At 36.0% G+C, this 21,639-nt stretch overlaps 2 protein-coding genes across 2 annotated transcripts; both read left to right on the forward strand.

Annotated features, from left to right (window-relative positions):
• The first annotated feature begins 1,107 nt into the window (after positions 1-1,107).
• Positions 1,108-2,572, forward strand: LOC141553320 (beta-defensin 106A-like). Its single transcript, XM_074285052.1, has 2 exons — positions 1,108-1,176; positions 2,406-2,572. Exons 1-2 carry the CDS (start codon positions 1,119-1,121, stop codon positions 2,540-2,542), a joined length of 195 nt encoding a protein of 64 aa, XP_074141153.1. The 5' UTR covers positions 1,108-1,118; the 3' UTR covers positions 2,543-2,572.
• Positions 2,573-4,439: 1,867 nt separating this feature from the next.
• On the forward strand, positions 4,440-13,876 carry LOC141552694 (beta-defensin 104A-like). Its single transcript, XM_074284730.1, has 2 exons — positions 4,440-4,509; positions 13,713-13,876. Exons 1-2 carry the CDS (start codon positions 4,440-4,442, stop codon positions 13,874-13,876), a joined length of 234 nt encoding a protein of 77 aa, XP_074140831.1.
• Positions 13,877-21,639: the final 7,763 nt, after the last annotated feature.

Raw genomic sequence — 21,639 nt, forward strand, 5'->3', positions numbered from 1 at the left:
TAAACAAATAAGCAAATATTCAACTGACTGGCATTTAAAAATTGAATTTTGGAGAGGAAAATAATCTGGGACCTCAGAAATGTGATAATTCTTTCAGGAGAGAAAAGAAAACAGGTCTTTTAGTACCAGAGGTATGAATTGCCTTACCCACATATGTTCACCTTTCTCATGAATTCTGTATATATTTGTTGAAAGTGTTTCAAGGTTTAAGTGTTTAGAGGAATTGTGGAGAAATTGCTTTTATTATGCCCTTTTAGTAAATGCATTTGCTTTGAAGTAATTTTTTTCCCCTACTGGCTGACTGTTAAGAGGAAACTCACTAATGGAGTTTGTTCATTGTTTAAGAGTATGTATCTGTAGAAATATTTTTTAAGACCTTGAAAGTAAGTAGCAGACATTCCCAACCTGTGAACGTAAATGCAACTTAGGGGAAACATTACAGAGAATCCCTTCCAATTCAATAAAGACAAAAGCTTGTTCACAATCTAAAAAGGGCTTATGAGCATGACTTTAATTTTTGCAATTGGTTCAACAGCTTGTAATCTTTCCTTTGCTCTGTGATTACATTTTGTGTTTTCTAGATTCAGAAGCTTGTGGAAGACATAAAATATAAAATGAAGAGAAAAGAGGAGAAAAAAGGAGTTTAGTAAAAAAAAGAAAAAACACATCATTTGAGAGATAAGATGTTTAATATCATGTACTCATAGTTCCTCACTTTGGAATCTAAAGGAGCTGCATTTTATCTTATCATCTTAAGCTGTTTTATTTTCACAGTTTGTTAGACTTTTTTTTTTTTTTTTTTTTTTTTACTTCTAGGGAGATCTACTCTTGGTATCCAATTAAAGGAACAAAGCCACTTCTCCTGTGCCCTGCATCAGAATTAGAGAAAAGGAAGGTCTCCAGAGCAGTGTTCTGAATGACACCCACAGAGAGCAGTAGTGAAAGATGATGACTCACCTTCTACCGTTGACACAATTCATTAGACCATGGAAGGGCTTTTATCCCTGCAAGCTTCATTGATCAAAAAGACTTCCTGGCCCAGAAAGAAGTATATATAAGGGTGCTTGGTTTCATGGAGTACTCTGATATCTGTTGATCTTCTTCTGGAGATTTCTGCCATGAGGACCCTTCCTTTTCTCTTTGCTGTTTTCTTCTTTTTGACTCAAGCTAACTCAGGTAAAATGTATCTTTCTGTAGGAATAGGTCAGATATAGACTGGAGAAATTTGGGTTATTCTCTTGTGAGAGAAAGCACTTCCATCAGTGTAAAATCATAAATGACTAGACAGGTCCTTGGAACCACAGGGACAGCTATTAACAGAAATAATGTCATATATTTCTTGGAGATTTATACTTTGAAATACATTATGTTAAATAATGGTAGTTTTTGTGACTCAGATTGTCACATACATAGGGTATTGGGAAAGTTATATCTGCTCCCCAAACTTCAGTTTTCACACCTCTTGATGTGGGAAAAGGGAAGTGACCTAAAAACATATTAAAGGTTCAGTAATTAATAGGCAGTAAGAAAGATGACCTAGAAGAGAGAGATGAGATAAAGGGAAGGAAAAATAAGAAAGGAATAAAATATATCAAAGAGAATATTCTGTGAATTTCATCCCTCTCCCCTCTGCAACTTCCTCCCTCCTCCCATTGAATTTCTGAAGCCAATCTCAGCCCTGGTGATATAGTCTGGGAGCAGTTTGAAAGCCTGAAACTTATATATTTACAGAATATCCTTTCTCATATCCTCAGTAGCTATAATTTAGCAATTATAAATAAACATTATGTACCAGGCACTATGCTAACTGCAACAATCTGGTCAAAAGCAAAACAGTTCTGTCCTCAAAAAGGGGAGATAATAGGAGTATATATATGTAATTATATATATATATATATATATATATATATATATATATATATATATATATATATATATATATATACTCCTACATATATAAAATGAATACAAGATAATGTTAGGAGAGAATACTAACAATTAGGAGAGAGGGTGCAGATCAGGAAAAGATCCTTATGGAAAGTGGTACTTGAACTTTGAAAGAAAGCAGGTATTCTTTGAGGCAGACAATCCATGTCTATGCACTCTAGACATAGGGAAACCAGATAAATCTGTAGATGAATATTTAGAAAAAGCTGTTTGCTTTGATGATGCCCTATATGGTATTCCTATTTGTTAGAATTCAAGCCTAAGCTGATTGTCTGAATACCTCTTGATGTGGAAGGAATGACATTAGGGAAACAGTATTGTCTTGTTCTCTTCTCATGAAGGTCAGGGCTGGGCTGAGCAGCCAGCAATTATTCAGGAACCGGGTCCAGGAATTATATAAGAAAATCAGCAATGTTTTACTAGGGAAATAATTTTTGTGACTCCTTCCACTTATATAGTTGGAGCTGGATTGCTTGATGAGAAATGTCACCATTACCAGGGGAGATGTACGAATATGTGTCAGATAAATGAAGATATTGTCGCTCTCTGCAGCAAATTTCAACAATGCTGCAAACTGATAGAGCCATGCCACTGACTTCGCAGGATCTGCTGTGCTCCTGACTGTGTGACTCAGAAATGGTGAGGGGTCACTATTTAATAATAAAAAAAAAATCTGGAGAGATCTCTAGAAGCAAAGCAAAGTTTATTATATGTTCTCAAGAGATTGGGTGTCCCACTTGGAGAGCAGGCAATGGAAGGGAGGAGGCACCTTCTGGGGGCAGCATAAACACTTTAATCCCTAACACAAAGACTCATTCTCATTGGCTGAGGGTGTCATTTTAAACACCAGAATTATCTAAGAAACTGAACTCGATCAACAAGTATACAGTTGCCCATATTTGATTGAAATAGGGAGTATAGCAGGAAAGGGACTTAAGTATGCCCTTGAATCAATGCTCAAAGACCTTCAGGCCTACTCCAACTCTGAAGTAGATGAAGCCTTACTCAATTTTCACAAATCTCTTGAGAGATCTCACCTCATCTCCTTCAGTCCCCCCTCTTATTTGTATACTGAGATCTCTTCAAATTTTTGTAACATAACTTCACATTCCCTATCTAATTCCTTATCCCCTTCTGGCTCCTGTCTCTCTTCCTTGGGCTCTGGCTCCCACCCTTTTAGCACCATCAATCTAACAGACCCTTCAGCTTTCCCTTCCAATCCAATCATTCTGGATAATGAGATTTGGACTATTCTAGTTATCAATCAGATCTAGTGCCTTAGCTGTCTGATTGATGATAATCTCTACAACTGCTTGAAGTCTATCCTATTCAACATTTTATATATACATATATATATATATACACATATATATATATACATATGCACATATATATGTATATATATACACATATACATATGTGTGTGTATGTATATATACATACATACACACACACACACATATGTATATATGTATATATATATATATATATTAGGATTCTAGATTGTATATCCCCAACTTCCATCTTGAGCCCAGGTGGTTGGCACATGCTCTGTTCAGGAAGAAAGAAAAAAAATTGGCCTTATTAATGCAATATAACAGATCCCTGTCCAATAAAGAGGTAGGTGAGTATACTGTGAGGTCAAAATGAAATTCTTAGGGGGAAATATATCAGCTCCCAAACAGGTGAAGAGGTAATAAGAAGAGTGTTCCTATTCAGTGGAGGCCCCATCCTCAAAATGTAATTTTAGGTCTCCCTATCTTCAACTGTCCACTCTGATAAAGGTGGTACCACAGGTCCTTTTGTTCTGGTGTGATGTGTCCAGCCTCGTTCCTGGGTCCGAATTGCAGTGTCTAAGGTCAGTATCACCTGGTAAAGTCCGTCCCAGCATGGAGTCAACTTCTCATCCTTCCAGAATCGGATCAACACTCAATCTTTAACCTGACTTCTATGAACAGGGAAACCTAGCGGAGGAGTCTGAGCTATTAACCCTTTTGTTGTAGTTCTTAAAATATTGTACCAATGATTTAACATATCTCTTAGGAAATACATCTTTTGTCCCTAAAATAGGGTCCCAGTTTCCCATATGATAAACCTGGAAAGTATGACTATACAATAATTCACAAGGTGAAAGCCCAATATCTCTACCTAGTTTGGTTCTGATTCTGACCAGAGTGAGAGGAGGCATTTAGTCCAAGGTAGTTGGGTCTCTAAAGATAACTTAAGTCAGCTGCTGTTTTATTTCTTGATTCATCCTTTCTACTTTCCCAGAAGGAGGAGGATACCAAGGGGTGTGGAGATCACAAGTGATTTCTAAGATCCTAATCAGATTCTGCAATATTTGGGCAAAAAACTGTGTTCCGTGATCAAAGTCTATCCTTTCTACTATTCCATATCTGGGAACAATTTGTTCTAATAAGACTTTACTTACTGTCAAGGCAGTTGCCCGGGCTGAGGGAAATGCCTCCATCTATAAGGTCAAATGGTTCACTATGGCCAGCAAGTATTTGAAGCGACTCACTGGTGGCATCTCAGTGAAGTCCACCTGGATGCTTTGGAAAGGTCTGATTCCTGGAGGTCATCCCCATTTTGGGACCTGGCATTAAGCAGCCTTGTTAATCCTTCGACAAATGAGACAGCCATCCACCAGTTGTCAGGCCATATAATATAGGCCAGGGGAAACATGCCTTGTCAGTACAGCATGACACAGGTTTTGGACATCCCAGTGACTGCCCTGGTGCAGTTGCTGAAAGACCAGTCTCATATTTGCTTTGGTCAGTACTTCTCTGCTGTCAGGTAAGAGCCATCATCCCTTCCAAGTTCTCAACTGCTCCGAGAGTTGAGGCCTTTTCTTTTTCCTTCTGGGTAAAACTGGGAGAGGGCAGACTAGGGGATAGTACAGGTATCAAGGCCATTATAGGAGCCAGCTCCTGGTCTCCGGCTCCCTTGACTTCCTCATTTGCTAATCAGTTTTTCCTTGCCTCAAAAAAATTTCCCATCTGATGTCCCTTTACTGCTATATAGCTAGGAGCCAGAATGTTTTCCAGTACCTCTCTGACTAATGTATGATGGACTAGTTCTTTACCCTTACTATTTACAAACTCTATTTCTTTCCAAATCCTTCTAAATACATGCACCACACCCCAGGCATATTTAGAATCAGTGTATATAGTCCCTTCTTGGTCCCTTAATAATTTCAACCCTTGATTTAAGGCATATAATTCACAAGTTTGAGCTGACCAATGGGCAGGTAGACTGCCCTTAGTAACATTGGAAGTTTTATCTCCATCCACAATAGCAAACCCATTTTTCCTTTTCCCATCTACCATTCTAGAAGAGCCATCTATAAACCAATTTAATCCCCATTGGCCATTTTGGTACTTTTGTTTGAAAATCAGTTAACTTTAAACAACAATGTGCAATTTGAAGGTATCTTCTACTCCTGTGTTATCAGAGTCAAACCCAGAGTACTTCCTCATGCTAGCTTTAGTCTACTCAGATATTTGGCTGGTGACTCATCCTTCCCCTGAGTCACCCCAAAGGCCTTTTTCATGTTCTGTGCCTTTGGCACTGCATTTTGAATTCTCGTAATTGTCAGTTTTGGTTTCTGGAAGAGGATAATTTTGGATATCTCTTTGAATTTGCTCCAATTCCTTCCTTAGAGAAGCAAATGACCCTTTGGGGAGGTAGGGGGGAAGGGGGAGGCCTGGGTGGGGTTAATTGAATTAAATCCTCCCATGCCCAGAGAGTCACTGGAGGGGCTGATGGAATTAAGTCCTCTCCTCTTTCAGGTCCAGAGGCCATGACTTCCTGAGGTAGGGCTAAGTATGGAGGAGGGAAAGATAACAATGGGTTCCATTGCTGTGTCTTTAAAGTTTCCTCCTTTATGCCCTTTTCACTTTGATTCTTAGTCAATATTATTGGAGCCCTGAAAAGCCATAGTTCAGCATATACTGCCTCCTCTGGATGAACAGATTCTTTACTATTAACATACAAATTTAGTTTTTGGCACACCCAGTCTTCAAGGGAGCCATACTTAGGCCAAATAGTGCCTCCACCAATATCTTTCTCATCCCAGACAAAACAACAATACCTTATCATCTTTTCTTGCTTTTTCCTTTATATTTTGGCAGTTTGTTCCAATTATCTCCCACAGGACTATCTACTGGTATTTTCTGATTATTTTTCTCATTTCTCTCTGGGAGGGCTGGCTGGGACTGGGCCACACCCATTGAATTTGGATGGAATCTAAATTCCAAAATGCCCAAACATGTCAATTGTTGCCAATTTACTGCAGTCACCCAAGAAGTCCTGGTCTATCCCATCCTGTCCAGAGCATTCCTCCAGAGTCTATAACTCTACTCAAGGGGCTCACAGGAAACTTATCTCTGGGTTGCTGCACAGTAAATTGCTTGACTGATCTGTCCTCACACTGAACCGGTCGAAATTTTTACTGTGAAGTTTCTCCCTTTATTTTGCCTTGAGTTTCTCCACTTTGGGTCCACTTTACCTTGGGGAGCAAGGAGAAGCCCCTGGACACTCGTGAGCTGACTAAATCAGGGCAGGGCACCACCCTGCTAGCACCCAAGAGTTTGCCTACTCACCAAGTCATGTGATCCTGGACGAGACTCCAAAACTGTGTGGCTCAGAAATGGTGAGGGGTCACCATTTAATTAAAAACAAACAAACAAACAAAAAAACCTGGAGAGATATCTACAAGCAAAGCAAAGTTTATTATATGTTCTCAAGAGATTGGGCATCCCACCCATCGAGCAGGCAACAGAAGGAAGGAGACACCTTCTGGGGTAGGCTTAACCCCTCACATCACTGACCCTCATCCTCATTGGCTGAGGGTCTTACATTCTAAACACCAGAACTATCCAATAAATTGAACTTGATCAATAAGTACATAGTTGCCCATATTTGATTGAAATAAGGAGTATAGCAGGAAAGGGACTTAAGTATGTCCTTAAACCAATGCTTAAAGACCTTCAGGCCTACTCCAACTCTGAAGTAGATGAAGCCTTACTCAATTTTCACAACTGTCTTGACAGATCTCACCTCATCTCCTTCATGAATTTGGCCACTAATCTCTAAATCAGTCTCCAATTCTCTTTGAGATCAGCAGGATGGACCCAGCCACTGCATTGCTCTGATGTACTTGTCTTTTAATCAACACAAAAGACTTGTGTACCTATTTTGGGATGGATATAAGAACCCAATGTAGTGAATTTATGATCTCCTTAGGCATGGGGGCTGAGAACAGAAAGTAACATGGGAAAAATTTGGCCTGAGCTTCCCCACCCTCATCTCTGCCCTTCTCTAAAGTTGGCTACAACCACCCCCAAGAGTGATTCAAGGACAATTAGATTCAGAAAGAATGATGAGATAAGCAAGGAAGTGAATGTGACTCCTTTGATCTCCCAAAGATTATTAGTTTACTTAGATTTTTCCTTGTCCCTTTAGACTCCAGGTCTAGTGCTTTATCCATTGTGCTACATATCTACACATAAAGAGGAAAAGTTTGAGACTAAGATCATGTTTTATTCTTCCAGGCCCACAGGAGATGGGAGTCTTACCCAACTCACCTAAATTATTACCAGTTTAATCTCTTATTCCTTGCCAAAAGTTGTTTCAGATATTGACTAGCTGCTAGTAGATATAGTTTCCTTGTAGGATCTGACATTGTGTTTTTTAACATCATGTGCCCTCTGGTCTGGAATCTTTTGGGTTTGCTAGGCCTTTGGCCATTATTGCTTTTTTCTGATTTAATCTTATTCAACAATTATGACTTGAAAATATTGCTACAGTGGCTATGAAATTAATTGGGATGATGCATAGATTCTATTTTGATGCACTAACCTTTTCTATTAGAATATTGTAAAATCCCATAGGAATATGTACTAATTTATTGGATCTTGTGACAAGCAAACTGAATTTCCCATTAATCATAAGAATAATCATTACTAATCATAATGTTTTGTTAATTAAAAAAAATATTATATATGTGCTGCAAAGTTAATTAAATACTTTCTTGTTACTTCTGATAATTTTCAACTATCATTTTTCTTAGTATTATGGAAAAGTATAATTTTAAATAAATGCTTTTTATAAAGAAAAGATCTTAAAATATATAGTACAATGCTTTTACATCTAAAATCTTTTAAGTAATTCTCCAATTTGAATTTTTAAAGTAAGACAAATTAACAGCAAATGGGATCTACTAGCTCCCAGTTAGGATGTTGTCTGTGAATATAGTCTACAATCTAAAAAAAATCACAATAAGAAAGATCATATTGAATATGATTCATATGCTTATCATACTAATCCTTTGTTACTCAGATAAACCTGAAAATGATCTTGCCTTCAAACCATTTGACCAGGTAAAAACATTAGTGAGTTCTAATGAAGCTATATGTATGGGACAACCTAGCAAATGAGAAAAAAATAAAACAACTCTATGACATAACTGGTTATTTGTGGCCAACAACACTGCCATGTACAAACCTGAACCTGATTAAATGTAATTGAGAAATATGTAACAAAATAAATAAAAATACATTAGGATATAGTTAATGTTGATATATGGTTTTCTAAGGCAATATATATATCTCACAAGAATCCTATGTATGGCTTTTTGGTCTCTATTTCTATTTGAGATTGACACCACTACATGTGATATAAATGTCAATTAATCGATTGGGTTGAATTAGCTAGGAATTTTGGTGTTGTATGGACATTGTCAAAGTATAACTATGGGAAGAAGAACCCTAATTTAGATCATACCTCTCTCAGTGGATGGCCTTCATTACTTCACTGTTATTTTCCACTTAACTGAAAATGCACAAAATGTTCTCTCAAAATGATGACCAGAAAAAGGCTTTATTCTTCTTCCTTCTCCTACTTCCAAGTATTGAATTTGGAACATGCTCCTAAGATCTTTTGACTTGAAGCATAGTTCTTTTCTACTATACTTAACATCTATTCATTCACTCATCCATACAATATATATTTATTAAATATCTATTCTGTGCCAGACACTATACTAAAGTAGCGGGAATACAAGATAAAATGGATCAATTCCTACTTTTAAGAAGCTCACATCATATGGGGAGGAAATAACACATACTGCCTCTTCCCTAAATAAAAACAAAACTTATACAAAGTATTGTTATAGTTGACCCATAGGGGTAGATGAGATCATGGAAAGGAATAAAGTAAGGATAAAGAAAAGAAGAAAATCTGGAACAGAATCCAAGAAATCTAAAGATATCAACAGGAAGTGGGATGTAGATGATAATCCAATAAAAGAGAAGTGAAACATTAAGAAAGAATACCACTAGAGATCAGTGCCACAGAACCTTAAGATAAGAGTGATTAATATTGTTGAATTCTTCAGCGAGGTCAAGAAGAAAGAATACAAATAAATTTGGCTATTAAGAGGTGATCAGAAACCTTGAAGAGAGCAGTTCCAATTGAATGATGGGGGCAGAATTCAGATATCAACAGGTGAAAAAGTGGAGTTAAGAAAGTGGAAGCAACAAATGTATATAGATTTTTCTAATGTATTACATTATTAATATCAAATATAATCCATACTACATATACAATATATAATACTATAACAATCAACATAATACAATATTAATATTAGAGTATTTATAATAGTATTTTTAAGGACTTATGCTTGTTTGATGGCAAACAAAACTTAGTATTGCTAAAGCATAGGTATGTTTGCATTAGTCCCCTGCTCAAGAAGCTTCATGCTCCCTATCACCTGTAAAGTATAGGCTAGCTCTCTGAGGGCTTTAGGGTCAGCCAGAGTCAGGATAAATTAAAGTCTTTTGTCTTTATGGGGAGAAGTGAAAGTAGTAGTCCAGCAGAATCCTAGATTGGGGAGTCTGGAGTCACCAACTTCTCTCTTCCTAGTCTTGCTGCCAAGTGACTCTGCCTATCTCCCTCTCCCTACAATCCTTGTCTCTTAACATCAAAACATTCTTAACACCAAACATTCAGCAAGCACCAACAGTGAGAACAGCCATTTATCCAAATACGAACTAATAGAGTCATTGTCTCACATCAAATAAGTAATTGGCCCTAAGTGCTTGGTTGTCTGATTCAAGCATACCTTTTTGGAGTTTCAGCCCTCTACAAGCACCTTTAGAATAAAATACATTAATTTTCATAAGTAGATTGCAAACTCTCTATACCAGTGGTCCTCAAACTTTTAAAATAGGGGGCCAGTTCACTGTCCCTCAGACTGTTGGAGGGCCGGACTATAGTAAAAACAAAAACTCATACTCTGTCTTCACCCCTCAGCCCATTTGCCATACATAACCCTGCTGGCTGCATAAACGTCCTCAGCTGGCCACATCTGGCCCACAGGCCATAGTTTGAGAACCCCTGCTCTATACCTTAGCAGATGGTTTTCATGAGCTGTGAGGGTAGAAAAATTCACACCCCCCCCCAGACTTGCCTTTAAATAGAGTCTATCCAAACTCTAGGATGGGAGAAATTTGGTTATATTTGTAAGCAACAGGGAAAAGTAAGCAGAGATTAAATATTAGAGAATAAGAGAAAAAGGGCTGGCTCCTAAAGGAAAAAGGAGGAGATGGAATCAGGGGCATAAGTAGAAGGATGAAAATAATTCTCATTTGCAGAAACAATTGAGCTTAGTAATTGCTTATAGTTCGATAGCTAGGTGACATAGTGGGGAACACAATAGCCTTTAAGCCTTGAAGACTTGAATTCAAATCCCACCTCAAACATTTATTACTTATTCCTATATTTCTAATCCCCTACTTCTACCTAGGAAGGTATGGACTCAGTCATATCTCTGTCTACTCTATTGACCTTCTAGTTGTTTTATTATCCTCTGTTTATGCAGAGATCAGTGCTAGCCAGCAATCCAGAAAGTTTATTGTTCTTCATATTCTAAGATGAGGATTTGCCTTGTCTCCTTGAAATCATCCATTACAGGAAACCCTTGATCTCAACTCCCCCTTAAAACCTACAAACAATAGTATCAAAAAACCAATTTCTGGCTCTCACTCTGGGATTGCGATTCCTGCATTATGACAAGCTTGCTCTTGCAGATTTAACCACACTTTAGTTCTGACAATTTTCTTTCCACCAGGTACCCTTGTGGCAATACTATTATGAGAATACCTTTCAAGGGTAGACTGAATCCCATTATTTGTTTGTTTATTTATTGATTTATTTTTGTTGTTCTTTGTCTAACTTAAGTTCTCTCTTTACCAGTATTAGCCAGTTCATTAGGGTTAGCATCAGACTTACTGGGAAGATTTCTTTTGAGGAATAGATATATGCTAAAAAAGGAATGTTAGGGAATATGGCAAAATGCTAGACTTACTGCCATAGTTGGCACTGAATGAAGGCTAGGGGTTCCTTCTGCGTTATCCTCAGAAATACAGCTATATATACACTCCAACAACTTATCCATATTCTTGAGAATTTAATTCAGAATCCAAACCCTCTCCAAGTTACTCCCTTCCTGTAAATTACTATTATTTTGAGAACAGGTCATAGACAAACTTTATGCAAGTTGATTATAAGCATAGAAAAGAAATGCAGACTTTTTTTTTTTTTTTTTTTTTGCAAATAGCATCTTTTCTTTATTTGTTCTTTATTTTTAATTTAGATACTTAGAATAGTCAAAATAATTTATTTGCTAGAAGTTGTCCTTAAGCAGTAATATTGTTAGTATATATATATTTAAAAAAAATTTTTTTTATTCATTTTTCCAAATTATCCCCTCCTTCCCTCCACTCCCTCCCCCCCATGACAGGTAATCCCATACATTTTACATGTGTTACAATATAACCTAGATACAATACATGTGTGTAAATACCATTTTCTTGTTGCACATTAATTATTAGCTTCCGAAGGTATAAGTAACCTGGGTAGATAGACAGTAGTGCTAACAATTTACATTCACTTCCCTGGGTGTAGTTATTTCTGTCCATCATTGATCCACTGGAAGTGAGTTGGATCTTCTTTATGTTGAAGATTTCCACTTCCATCAGAATACATCCTCATACAGTATTGTTGTTGAAGTGTATAGTGATCTTCTGGTTCTGCTCATTTCACTCAGCATCAGTTGATTTAAGTCTCTCCAGGCCTCTCTGTATTCCTCCTGCTGGTCATTTCTTACAGAGCAATAATATTCCATAACCTTCATATACCATAATTTACCCAACCATTCTCCAATTGATGGACATCCATTCAGCTTCCAGTTTCTAGCTACAACAAAAAGAGCTGCCACAAACATTTTGGCACATACAGGTCCCTTTCTGCTCCCTAGTATTTCTTTGGGATATAATCCTAATAACAGCAATGCTGGGTCAAAGGGCATGCACAGTTTGATAACTTTTTGGGCATAGTTCCAAATTGCTCTCCAGAATGGCTGGATGCTTTCACAACTCCACCAACAATGTATCAGTGTCCCAGTTTTCCCACATCCCCTCCAACATTCATCATTATTTGTTCCTGTCATCTTAGCCAATCTGACAAGTGTGTAGTGGTATCTCAGAGTTGTCTTAATTTAGAAATGCAGACTTTATTTTTGCCTAAATAAGAAGAGGTGTTGACTACATTATCACATTTCCCCCAGCAATTTTTGTTCATCAAAAACTTTTCTTGCAACATTGCAAATATTATCATGCCCATGAGGCTGAAGAAGAGAATCTTAGTTGCTGAGATTCTACTTTAATTCTAACCCTAACTAGTTTTATAGTTGTGTCAGTGCTGATATTTAAAACCAGGTGTGTTGACTCCACTTCACTGATATTTTTGCTTTGAATGGAAGAATTCTACCAAGAAAGAAGCATAGCTCTCTAGGATGAGACTTAGATTTAATGCTGGAAATGATTTTAGAGACCACAAAATCCAGTGTCCATTTTACAGATGAGGAAAATGAGGCTCGATGTTCAATACACTTCTGGTGCATTGTGGTGGTCCTGGATGCTGAGAAGATCCAGCACCATCCTTTTCATTCAGTCGTATTATACTTTGTTTCCCTTTTAAGATAACTAAGAATCCTTGGATGATTCAGTAGGCTGAGTTAGAAAGTACTTGTTTCGAATATATCCTTAACACTTATTACCTGTGTGAATCTGAGTAAGCTTGAGGATATACATGTGTCTTAGGTTCTTCTTGTTTCAGATGAGTAATATTGGATTCAGTGTCTTTAGTGTTCTAATTGGTTCTGTTCAACTCTAAATCTGTCTCTATTTCATAATCCTGTGACTAGAAAGATATCCAAGATGCAAATGTTTAATAAGTTTGAAGGTTTGTAATAAGAAAATACACACTTCAACCTTTGGCTGACCAAGACATCTCCTCCAAAGACGAATGAAAATGGTGTGTATGGTGGAGGGTAGACCCTGCTCCTGCTTGGGATTAAGCACCAATAAAGAAAATATTTGAGGTAAGAGGTAGGCAGACTGTTAGGGACTACAAGACCCATAATCCTTCCCAAAGCCTAAGATGTTAAGGTAGCAATGAGTGCAATTGTGTGAAAAGCTTCTCTTAGGTGACAGGATCCTTTGGGTTGAAAGTAGGAGGTGAAGCATATTGGAGATCCAAGTTACCCAAAGTGGTGTACACTCATATATCAGCTTCTACAGCACACTTGTAGTTTAGTTTGTCAGTTCTTAAAGACGGATATCACTGACATTCTACTTTAGAAACTCAAGAGCATGACTCAGGGCCTATTGATCTAAACAACTTTTTCTTTTGTACAGTAAGAAGTGGCCTTGAAGACAAAGTTTGTGGCTATGGTACTGCCTTGTGTCGGGTGACATGTCTGTCAAATGAAATAAAAATTGGGAAATGCCCCAATGCTTTTCCATGCTGCTTGAAGACATTTGAAAACCATTCCTTGAATACTTTAAACGTTAATTCATAAAGGTGCACATGCTGGGATGTTAGGTCTGGGAGTTTTAAGGTAGGTTTGACCACTTCTTTCTACCTGAGTGCTTATTCCTTTACAATATCAATGAACAGTTTCTCTGTTCAAGTCATTATTTTAGATGGTATGGAAAAAAGGGTTGATTAGGTGACATAATGAAGTGCTGGACTTGGAGTTAAGAAGATCTGAGTTCAAATCCATCCTTGGACATTTACTACTTCTAGGACCTTGGGCAAATAACCCATCTCTATGCTTTAGTTTCCTCATCTTTAATAACAATTAGTTAGAATTTATAGTGTACTTTAAAGTTTGCAAAACACTTTATAAATATTATTTCATTTTATGCTTATTCAACTATGGGAGACAGGTACTATTATTTTCCTATCCATATTAATATTTTATAGATGAGGAAACTGAGGCAGGCACAGATTATGTGTTCTTAATGTTGTAGTCAGGATCAAATGAGATAATTATAGAGTAATTTGAAAACTTTAAAGCTATATAAATTTATAAAAACTAAATAAAACTTTATAAACAAATATTATAATAAAAATAAATAAATATAATTATGTAACATATTTATAATTAAATGTTAATAAAATTAACATGTCAATATATTACACATCCATAGATTATAATATATTACAACATATATTTACAATATATTATTATATATTGGTACAATATATAAACAATAAAGCTAATTAAAATAATAAAGATAATATATAATTACACATAATTATTTATGTAATAGATATATAAATAGTATAATATGTAAAGCTACATACAAAACTACATAAAGCTATATAAATGCTACCTATTTTCATCATTAATAACAATTATAAGACATTCATAATTACTTATAATGTGAGGCAATATAGGATAGTAAGTGTAGCAGAGATCAACCAATCAATCAATACTTACTATGTGCCAGACATTGTGCTAAGTGTTAGGGATAGAAAGATGAAAAAAGACAGTCCCTGACCTCAGTGAACTAAGAGTAAGTGCTGTCCAACAAAGGCTCTGAAGTATACTTAGATTTTAAAAATTATTCTTTAATATTTTATTTTCCCCCAGTTAGAAGTAAAACAATTTTTAAACTTAAAAAAAAAAAACTTTGAGCGCAAGATTCTCTCCCCTTCTCCCTCCTCTTCTCTCACCTCTCTTCCCCCTCCCAGCCCAAGAAGACACATGTGAAGTTATGCAAAATATTTCATAAAAGTCATGTTGAGAAAGAAAACATAGTCACCCCCCCAAAAAAAAAAACTCTCAAGAAAAATAAAATTTAAAAAAATATGCTTCAATCTGTATTCAGACATACTCAGATCTTTCTCTGAGTATGGATAGCATTTTTCATTATAAGTCCTTCAGAATCCACGGATCATTGTACTGCTGAGAACAGTAAAGTCATCCACAGCTGATCATCGCACAACATTACTATTACTTTGTACACATTACATTTCACTTTGTATGAGCTCATGAGGGGCTTTGGACATTTTTCTGAGGTTGTCCTGCTAATCATTTCTTATAGAACAATAATATTCTATCATGATCACATACCACAATTTATTCAGCCATTCTCTAATTGATGAGGCATCCCCTCAGTTTCTAATTCTTTGCCCTGAGAAAAGAACTGTTATAATTTTGTACATATGTATCCTTTTCCTTTTATTTTTAAAAATTTTATCTCTTTTGGGATATATGCCTTATTGTTAGGACAAAGTATATACATAATTTTATAGGCCTTTGGGCATAGTTCCAAATTGCTCTACAGAATGGTTTTAATCAGCTCATAATTTCACCAACAATGCATTAATATCTCATTTTCCCCACATTCATTTCAACATTTGTCATTTTCCTTTTCTGGTCCTAATAGGCTTTAATAGATATAAGTTAGTACATCAAAATTGTTTTAATTTGAATTAAATTTAATTTTAATCAATGGTGAGTTAGAGTATTTTTATTTTTCATGTAGCTATAAATAGATTGATTAGTCCATATGAAAACTTCATATCTTTTGATCACCTCTAAGTTAGGGAATGGCTGTTTTAAAAAAAATTTGTCTCAGTTCCTAATACATTTCAGAAACTAGAGAAACTTGCTTCAAAATTCTTTTAACAATTACTCTTGTTTGTGAAGTCCAGGCTAGTTCCCTGTTGACCTCAGGATCAGCCAGAGTCAGCAAAAGTCTTTGGTCTTCAGGAGAAGTGAAGGAGTTGGACGAAACTGTCACAAGCTCTCTGCACTGACCTTCCTTCTCCTCGTTCTCCTCCAAAATGACTCTGGCTTGTCTTACTACACCCTCTAATGCCTCCTATAATTATCTGTATACACCAAAAGATCAAGCCAGCACAGAATAGTGAGAAAGGCCATTTTTCCAAGCACATGCTAATAGAGTATTTTCCAATAGGTAATTAGCTTTAAGTGCTTGGTTGTCTGATTCCAGTGCACCACCTCAGTTTCAGCCCTTTACACTTGTTGGGGCAGCTAGGTAGCACAGTGGATAGAGCACCAGCCTTGAAGCCAGGAGGACCTAAGGTCAAATATGACCTGAGACAGTTGATACTTCCTGGCTGTGTGACCTTGTGTAAATTATTTAACCCCAATTGCCTCAGGGGGAAAATTATTCTTGTTAATTTTATTTCTTCCATTTTATTCTGGAATATTCTGTCTTTCCTTTTAAAAGCTTTAAAAATGCTTTTCTTAAAAAGTGTTTTGTTACTAATATCTTCAATATGTCCTCTCTTCTCTTGTCCTTCTTTCTTCCCATATTCCCTTCCCTTCCTATTGTCTTGGAAATTAAGATAAATTTCTAGATCCAGTTGAATGTGTATGTTATTTCTTCTCTGAGTCAATTCTGATGAGAATAAGAATTCAACCACTCTGCCTCCCTCTCCCTCTCCGTCTTCACCTCCAAGGTAAAAACCTTTTTGTTGCCTCTTTTATAATAGATAATTTATACCATTCCATCTCTCCCTTTCCCTTTCCCCCTATATATTTCTCTAACCCCTTTATTTTTTTAGATATTAGAAAACTTAATATAAAAATATATATTAATATATAAATATCTAAATAAAAAATCTAAATAAATATGAAGGGATAATATCTAAATATTTTTGAGATATTATCCCTTCATATTTGACTCTGCCCTCCTTCTAACTGCCCAAATATTGAGAAAGTTCTTAAAAAGTTTTAAGTATCATCTTCTCATGTAGGAATATAAATGGATTAACGTTTTAAAGTCCCTTATGAGTTACCTTTCCTAATTATCCCCTTGTGCTTCTCCTGAGTCCTGCAGTTGAAAGTAAAATTTTCTATTCAGCTCTGGTCTTTTCATAAAAAATGCTTATAAGTTCTTTGTTTCATTGAATTTCCCTTCTCCCCCTTTCCCCTAAAGATTATATTCATTGGGTAGTTGATTTTTGGTTGCAATCCTAACTCCTTTTCCTTTCCAGAATATCATATTCCAAGTATTCTAATCCTTTAATGTAGAAGCTGCTAAATCTTGTGTTATCCTGACTATGGCTCCACCATACTGAAATTATTTCTTTCTCGATGGTTGCAATATTTTCTCCTTAACCTGAGGGTTCTAGAATTTGGCTGTAATATTTCTGGAAGTTTTCATCTTGGGATCTCTTTCAGGAAGTGATCAGTGGATTCTTTCAATTTCTCATATACCCTGTGGGTTTAGAATATCAGAATAGTTTTCCTTGATAATTTATTGAAAGATGTTGTCTAGGCTCTTTTTTTGATTATGGCTTTCAGGTAAATCAATAATTTTAATTATCTTTTCTAGATCTCTCTTCCAGGTCAGTTATTTTTCAATGATATTTCACATTGTCTCCTAATTTTTTCATTCTTTTGGTTTTCTTTTATTGTTTCTTGATTTCTCATAAAGTAATTAGCTTCCATTTGCTCAATTCCAATTTTTTAGGAATTACTTTTCTTGGTGAGCTTTTGTACTTCTCCATTTGGTTAATTTTACTTTTTAAGGCATTCTTGTCCTCGGGGTTGGCTTTTTGTAAATTTTTTTTTTTTTTGCATCACTCTCATATCTCTTTGCATTTTCTCCCTCTATCTCAATCACTTTATTTTCAAAATCCCATTTGAGGTTTTTGATGGCCTGAGATAAATTTTTATTTTTCTTGGAGGCTTTGAATATAGTAGCTTTGACTTTATTATCTCTGAGGGGTGAATACATAAGAGTGTATGTTTTGATTTTCCTTGTTAACATAATTTTCTATGGTAAGAATCTTTTTCAGTTGTTTGCTCATTTCTGCAACCTGTTACTGGATTTTTAACTCTTTGTTAAAGTAGGATTCTGTTTCCAGGGTGGAAGGTACAATGTCCCAAGCTTCAGGGAAAAATCCTGCAAAATCCTTTTTGTTCAGCTGTTTTCTGAGATCCTTCTAGGGACTTGTAAGTTTTCAATTTTTCCAAGGTGGTAAGATTCAAGGAGAGGTGTATTTACTATTGTTCTGATTTGCTCAGGTCTGTGAGTGAGCACAAGCACTTATTTCTGCCATGGAACTGTGAGGGTGGTCCCTGCTTCACTGTAGCTCTAAGTTTCAGTGTCCTAGTATTCCTCCTCATACTGGGACTGTGTCCCAGTATTGCAACTTGGATCTGAGTATGGGTCAAAGAACAAACTTCTGCCTCAGTGCTAGCAAAGAGACTCCTGTAATCGCCTTCTGACCTCCTTAATATCTGTGGATATTAAGACCTCTGGAAGCTACTGTTGCTGCTGTTGCTGATTCAGTGGCTCCCAAGACTTACTCCTGGTTTTCCAGTGCAGGGATTGTGCTCTCCCTCACCCTAACGCTTTTCTGCTGACCTTCCAAGTTGTCCTTGATGTCTATGACCAGAGAGGTCTGGAAACTATCACTGATGCTCTCCTGGTTTTCTGGGGCTAGGGCTGTGTTTTGCTGCCTGTGCCAGATTTTGTTCCATTATCATCCTGGTAATATGGACTTTTCCTACTGACCTTCTAAGTTGTTTTTGTCTGGAAAATTGTTTCATTTCATTTTTTTTGTTAGATTCTGATGCTTTAAAATGTATTTATTTAAAGGTATTTGGAGAGGTTTGGGGGAGACCCCTGTCTTCACTCCTCCATCTTGGCTTTATCTCCTTACTTAGCATTTATCCATTCTGAACACCTCTGTTCAATCACATAGAATCATAAATTTGACATGGGACAGACCTTAGAGCATAGCTAATTCAGTCAAATCCTTATTTTCTGAGACCAACCCTTCATTTTTGAGATGAGAAAACTAATGCTTAGTGATCTGCCTAACATTATATAGGTAATTTTTTTAAAAGCTGGAATTAAAATATTCTAATCCTAAATCTTTCATGGGATCATTGATTTGGGGCTGGAAAGATCTTATGATGCCATATGGTCCTAGCACATCATTTTACAGAAAAATTAACTGAGATCTAGAGAAGTAACTTTCTAAGGCCACATGAGGAGTAAATGGCATAACTAGGATTCAAAGCCCAGATAACTGTCTCTCTAAATTCAGTGTTTTTTTCACTGTCCATGGAGCCTTTTTCCTATCATAGGCACTTCTCACCCATGCTATTATTCTATGATGTGTTCCCTCTCCAAAGTAATTGAGTTTAGGGACATTCTCCTTCTACCCTTCTCTCAGTTCCCAACAGATGTCAGATCTGCTCATTGAAAAGGAAGAAGAGAATCTTAAAAGGTGATAATAGTAGGTGAATGGAGAGGGGCAGGGACCAGACATTTTTTGATTATGTGTTATTGATCTTCCAGGTAAAATATCATAAAACATTTAGCTAAAATAATAAAAGGGGGCTATGATTAGTACAGGTAGATAGATGATTACATCCACAGGACAGCATTTTAAAGAACTAAAAGGCATTTTATTTATTTTTTAAAAGTGGAAATTACATAAAATTTAAAATGTGATATGCAAACAAATTGAAAGTAAGCAGGTACCTGGGAGATTTTTTTTAAAAACAAATTTCTCCAATGAAGATCTTATTTCCAAGATATACTAGAAACAAATTCAAATTTATAAGAATAAAACCATTCCCCAACTGATACATGGTCAAAAGCTATGAAGAAGTAATTTTCAAAGGAAGAAATACAAGGTATTAATAGCTATATGAAAAATGTTCTAAATTTCTTCTAAAGAAATGAAAGTTAAAGCAATTCTAAGACTCCATCTCACCAATCAGATAGACAAAGTTGACCAAAAAGGAAAATAACAAAGGCTGGAAGGATTGCAAGAATAAAGATACATTAATGTACTGCTGGCTAAGATGTGAATTGGTCCAGTCATTATTTAAAAAAGTGAATTAGGGGCAGCTAAATGGCACAGTAGATAGAACACCAGCCCTGAAGTCAGGAAGATCTGAGTTCAAATCAGCCTTAGATACTTAACACTTCCTAGCTATGTGACTCTAGACATGCCACTTAACCCCAATTGTCTCAGCCCCTCCCCCCCAATGAATTAAGCCCAAAGTTAAAAAAAAAAACAACTATATATTTTGACCCAGTGATGCAACTAATCATATGTGTCACAAAGAAAGAAGAAAGGTTATATGTTCAAAATATTTTTGTAGCTCTTTTTATAATGATAAAGAACTGAAAAAAATAATACTCATCAATTGAGGAATGACTAAATAAATTATAGTAGATAACTATAGAGGAATACTATTGTGCTATATGAAATGATGGAAGAGAAATTTGGGAAAGACTTATATGAACTCTTGTTTAAAGAAATATGGAGAAGGAGTGAGTAGAAGCATGAAAAAATTTATTCCATAATGAAATTCTAAATACAGACTATTTTGGAAGAATTATGAACCCTGATCAATACAAAGACTAATTATGATTTCAGAGAACTTCTGATGAAACATGTTAATAACCTCCTGATAGAGATATAATGAACTGAGGATATGGACTGAACTTTTAATATTTCTGGAAATGGCCAATTCAGGAATTTGTTTTGCTTTCTTCTTTTTTCCCAATAGGAAGAGTAGATGAGTGGGGGGGGGGGAATGTACTTTTGTCCAGTGAAAAAATAGAATTTTTTTTTTTAAATGGGGAAGGAAGAATAGGAGTATTGTGTCAGAAACTTAGGAATATGGGCAAAGAGAAGAACTAAGATAGCATGAGTATTGTATAGGCCTGAAGAGTAACCCATGACAGAATTCCCTCCTCCACTTCTCTAGCTTTTCACTTCACTATTGAATCTCCTATCTAATATTTTTTTTTCCTATAGCACAGACTGATCACAGACATTTAAAGAAACTACAATGGATTTCTAAGATAAAAGAAGCCAATAAAATAAGCTTCCTTGGTAAAAAAAAGTGATGACAATATCATCTTAATTTTGATTGGAAGATAACAATGTGTGTACCTGTGGACTAATTTGATAAGGACTCCATTTCTAAAATGAAGATGAAAGGGAAAACTCATGAATAGAGAGAGAGTGGGTATGGGACGAACTGGTCAAACCCAAACATTGGGACTTATAGGAGGGATCTTGAAATCAATCTTGTAATACTAACAATATCATACTTGGTGAGTAGAAAATGATTGCAGTCAATGAGCATTTTATAATTATGCATAGTTTTGAATGAGATAGCGTATCTCAGAAGGTGCTTCACCATGATTTTCTTATGAAAAAATTAATTTTCAATTTATGTTCCTTTTTTCTTCTCTACCCATCAAGCCATCTCATGTAAAAGATTTTAAAATAAAGAAAAAAAGTAAAAACTGTATCATC

The sequence above is a fragment of the Sminthopsis crassicaudata genome, chromosome 2 (genome assembly GCF_048593235.1).
Source record: "Sminthopsis crassicaudata isolate SCR6 chromosome 2, ASM4859323v1, whole genome shotgun sequence".
Lineage (NCBI taxonomy): Eukaryota > Metazoa > Chordata > Mammalia > Dasyuromorphia > Dasyuridae > Sminthopsis > Sminthopsis crassicaudata.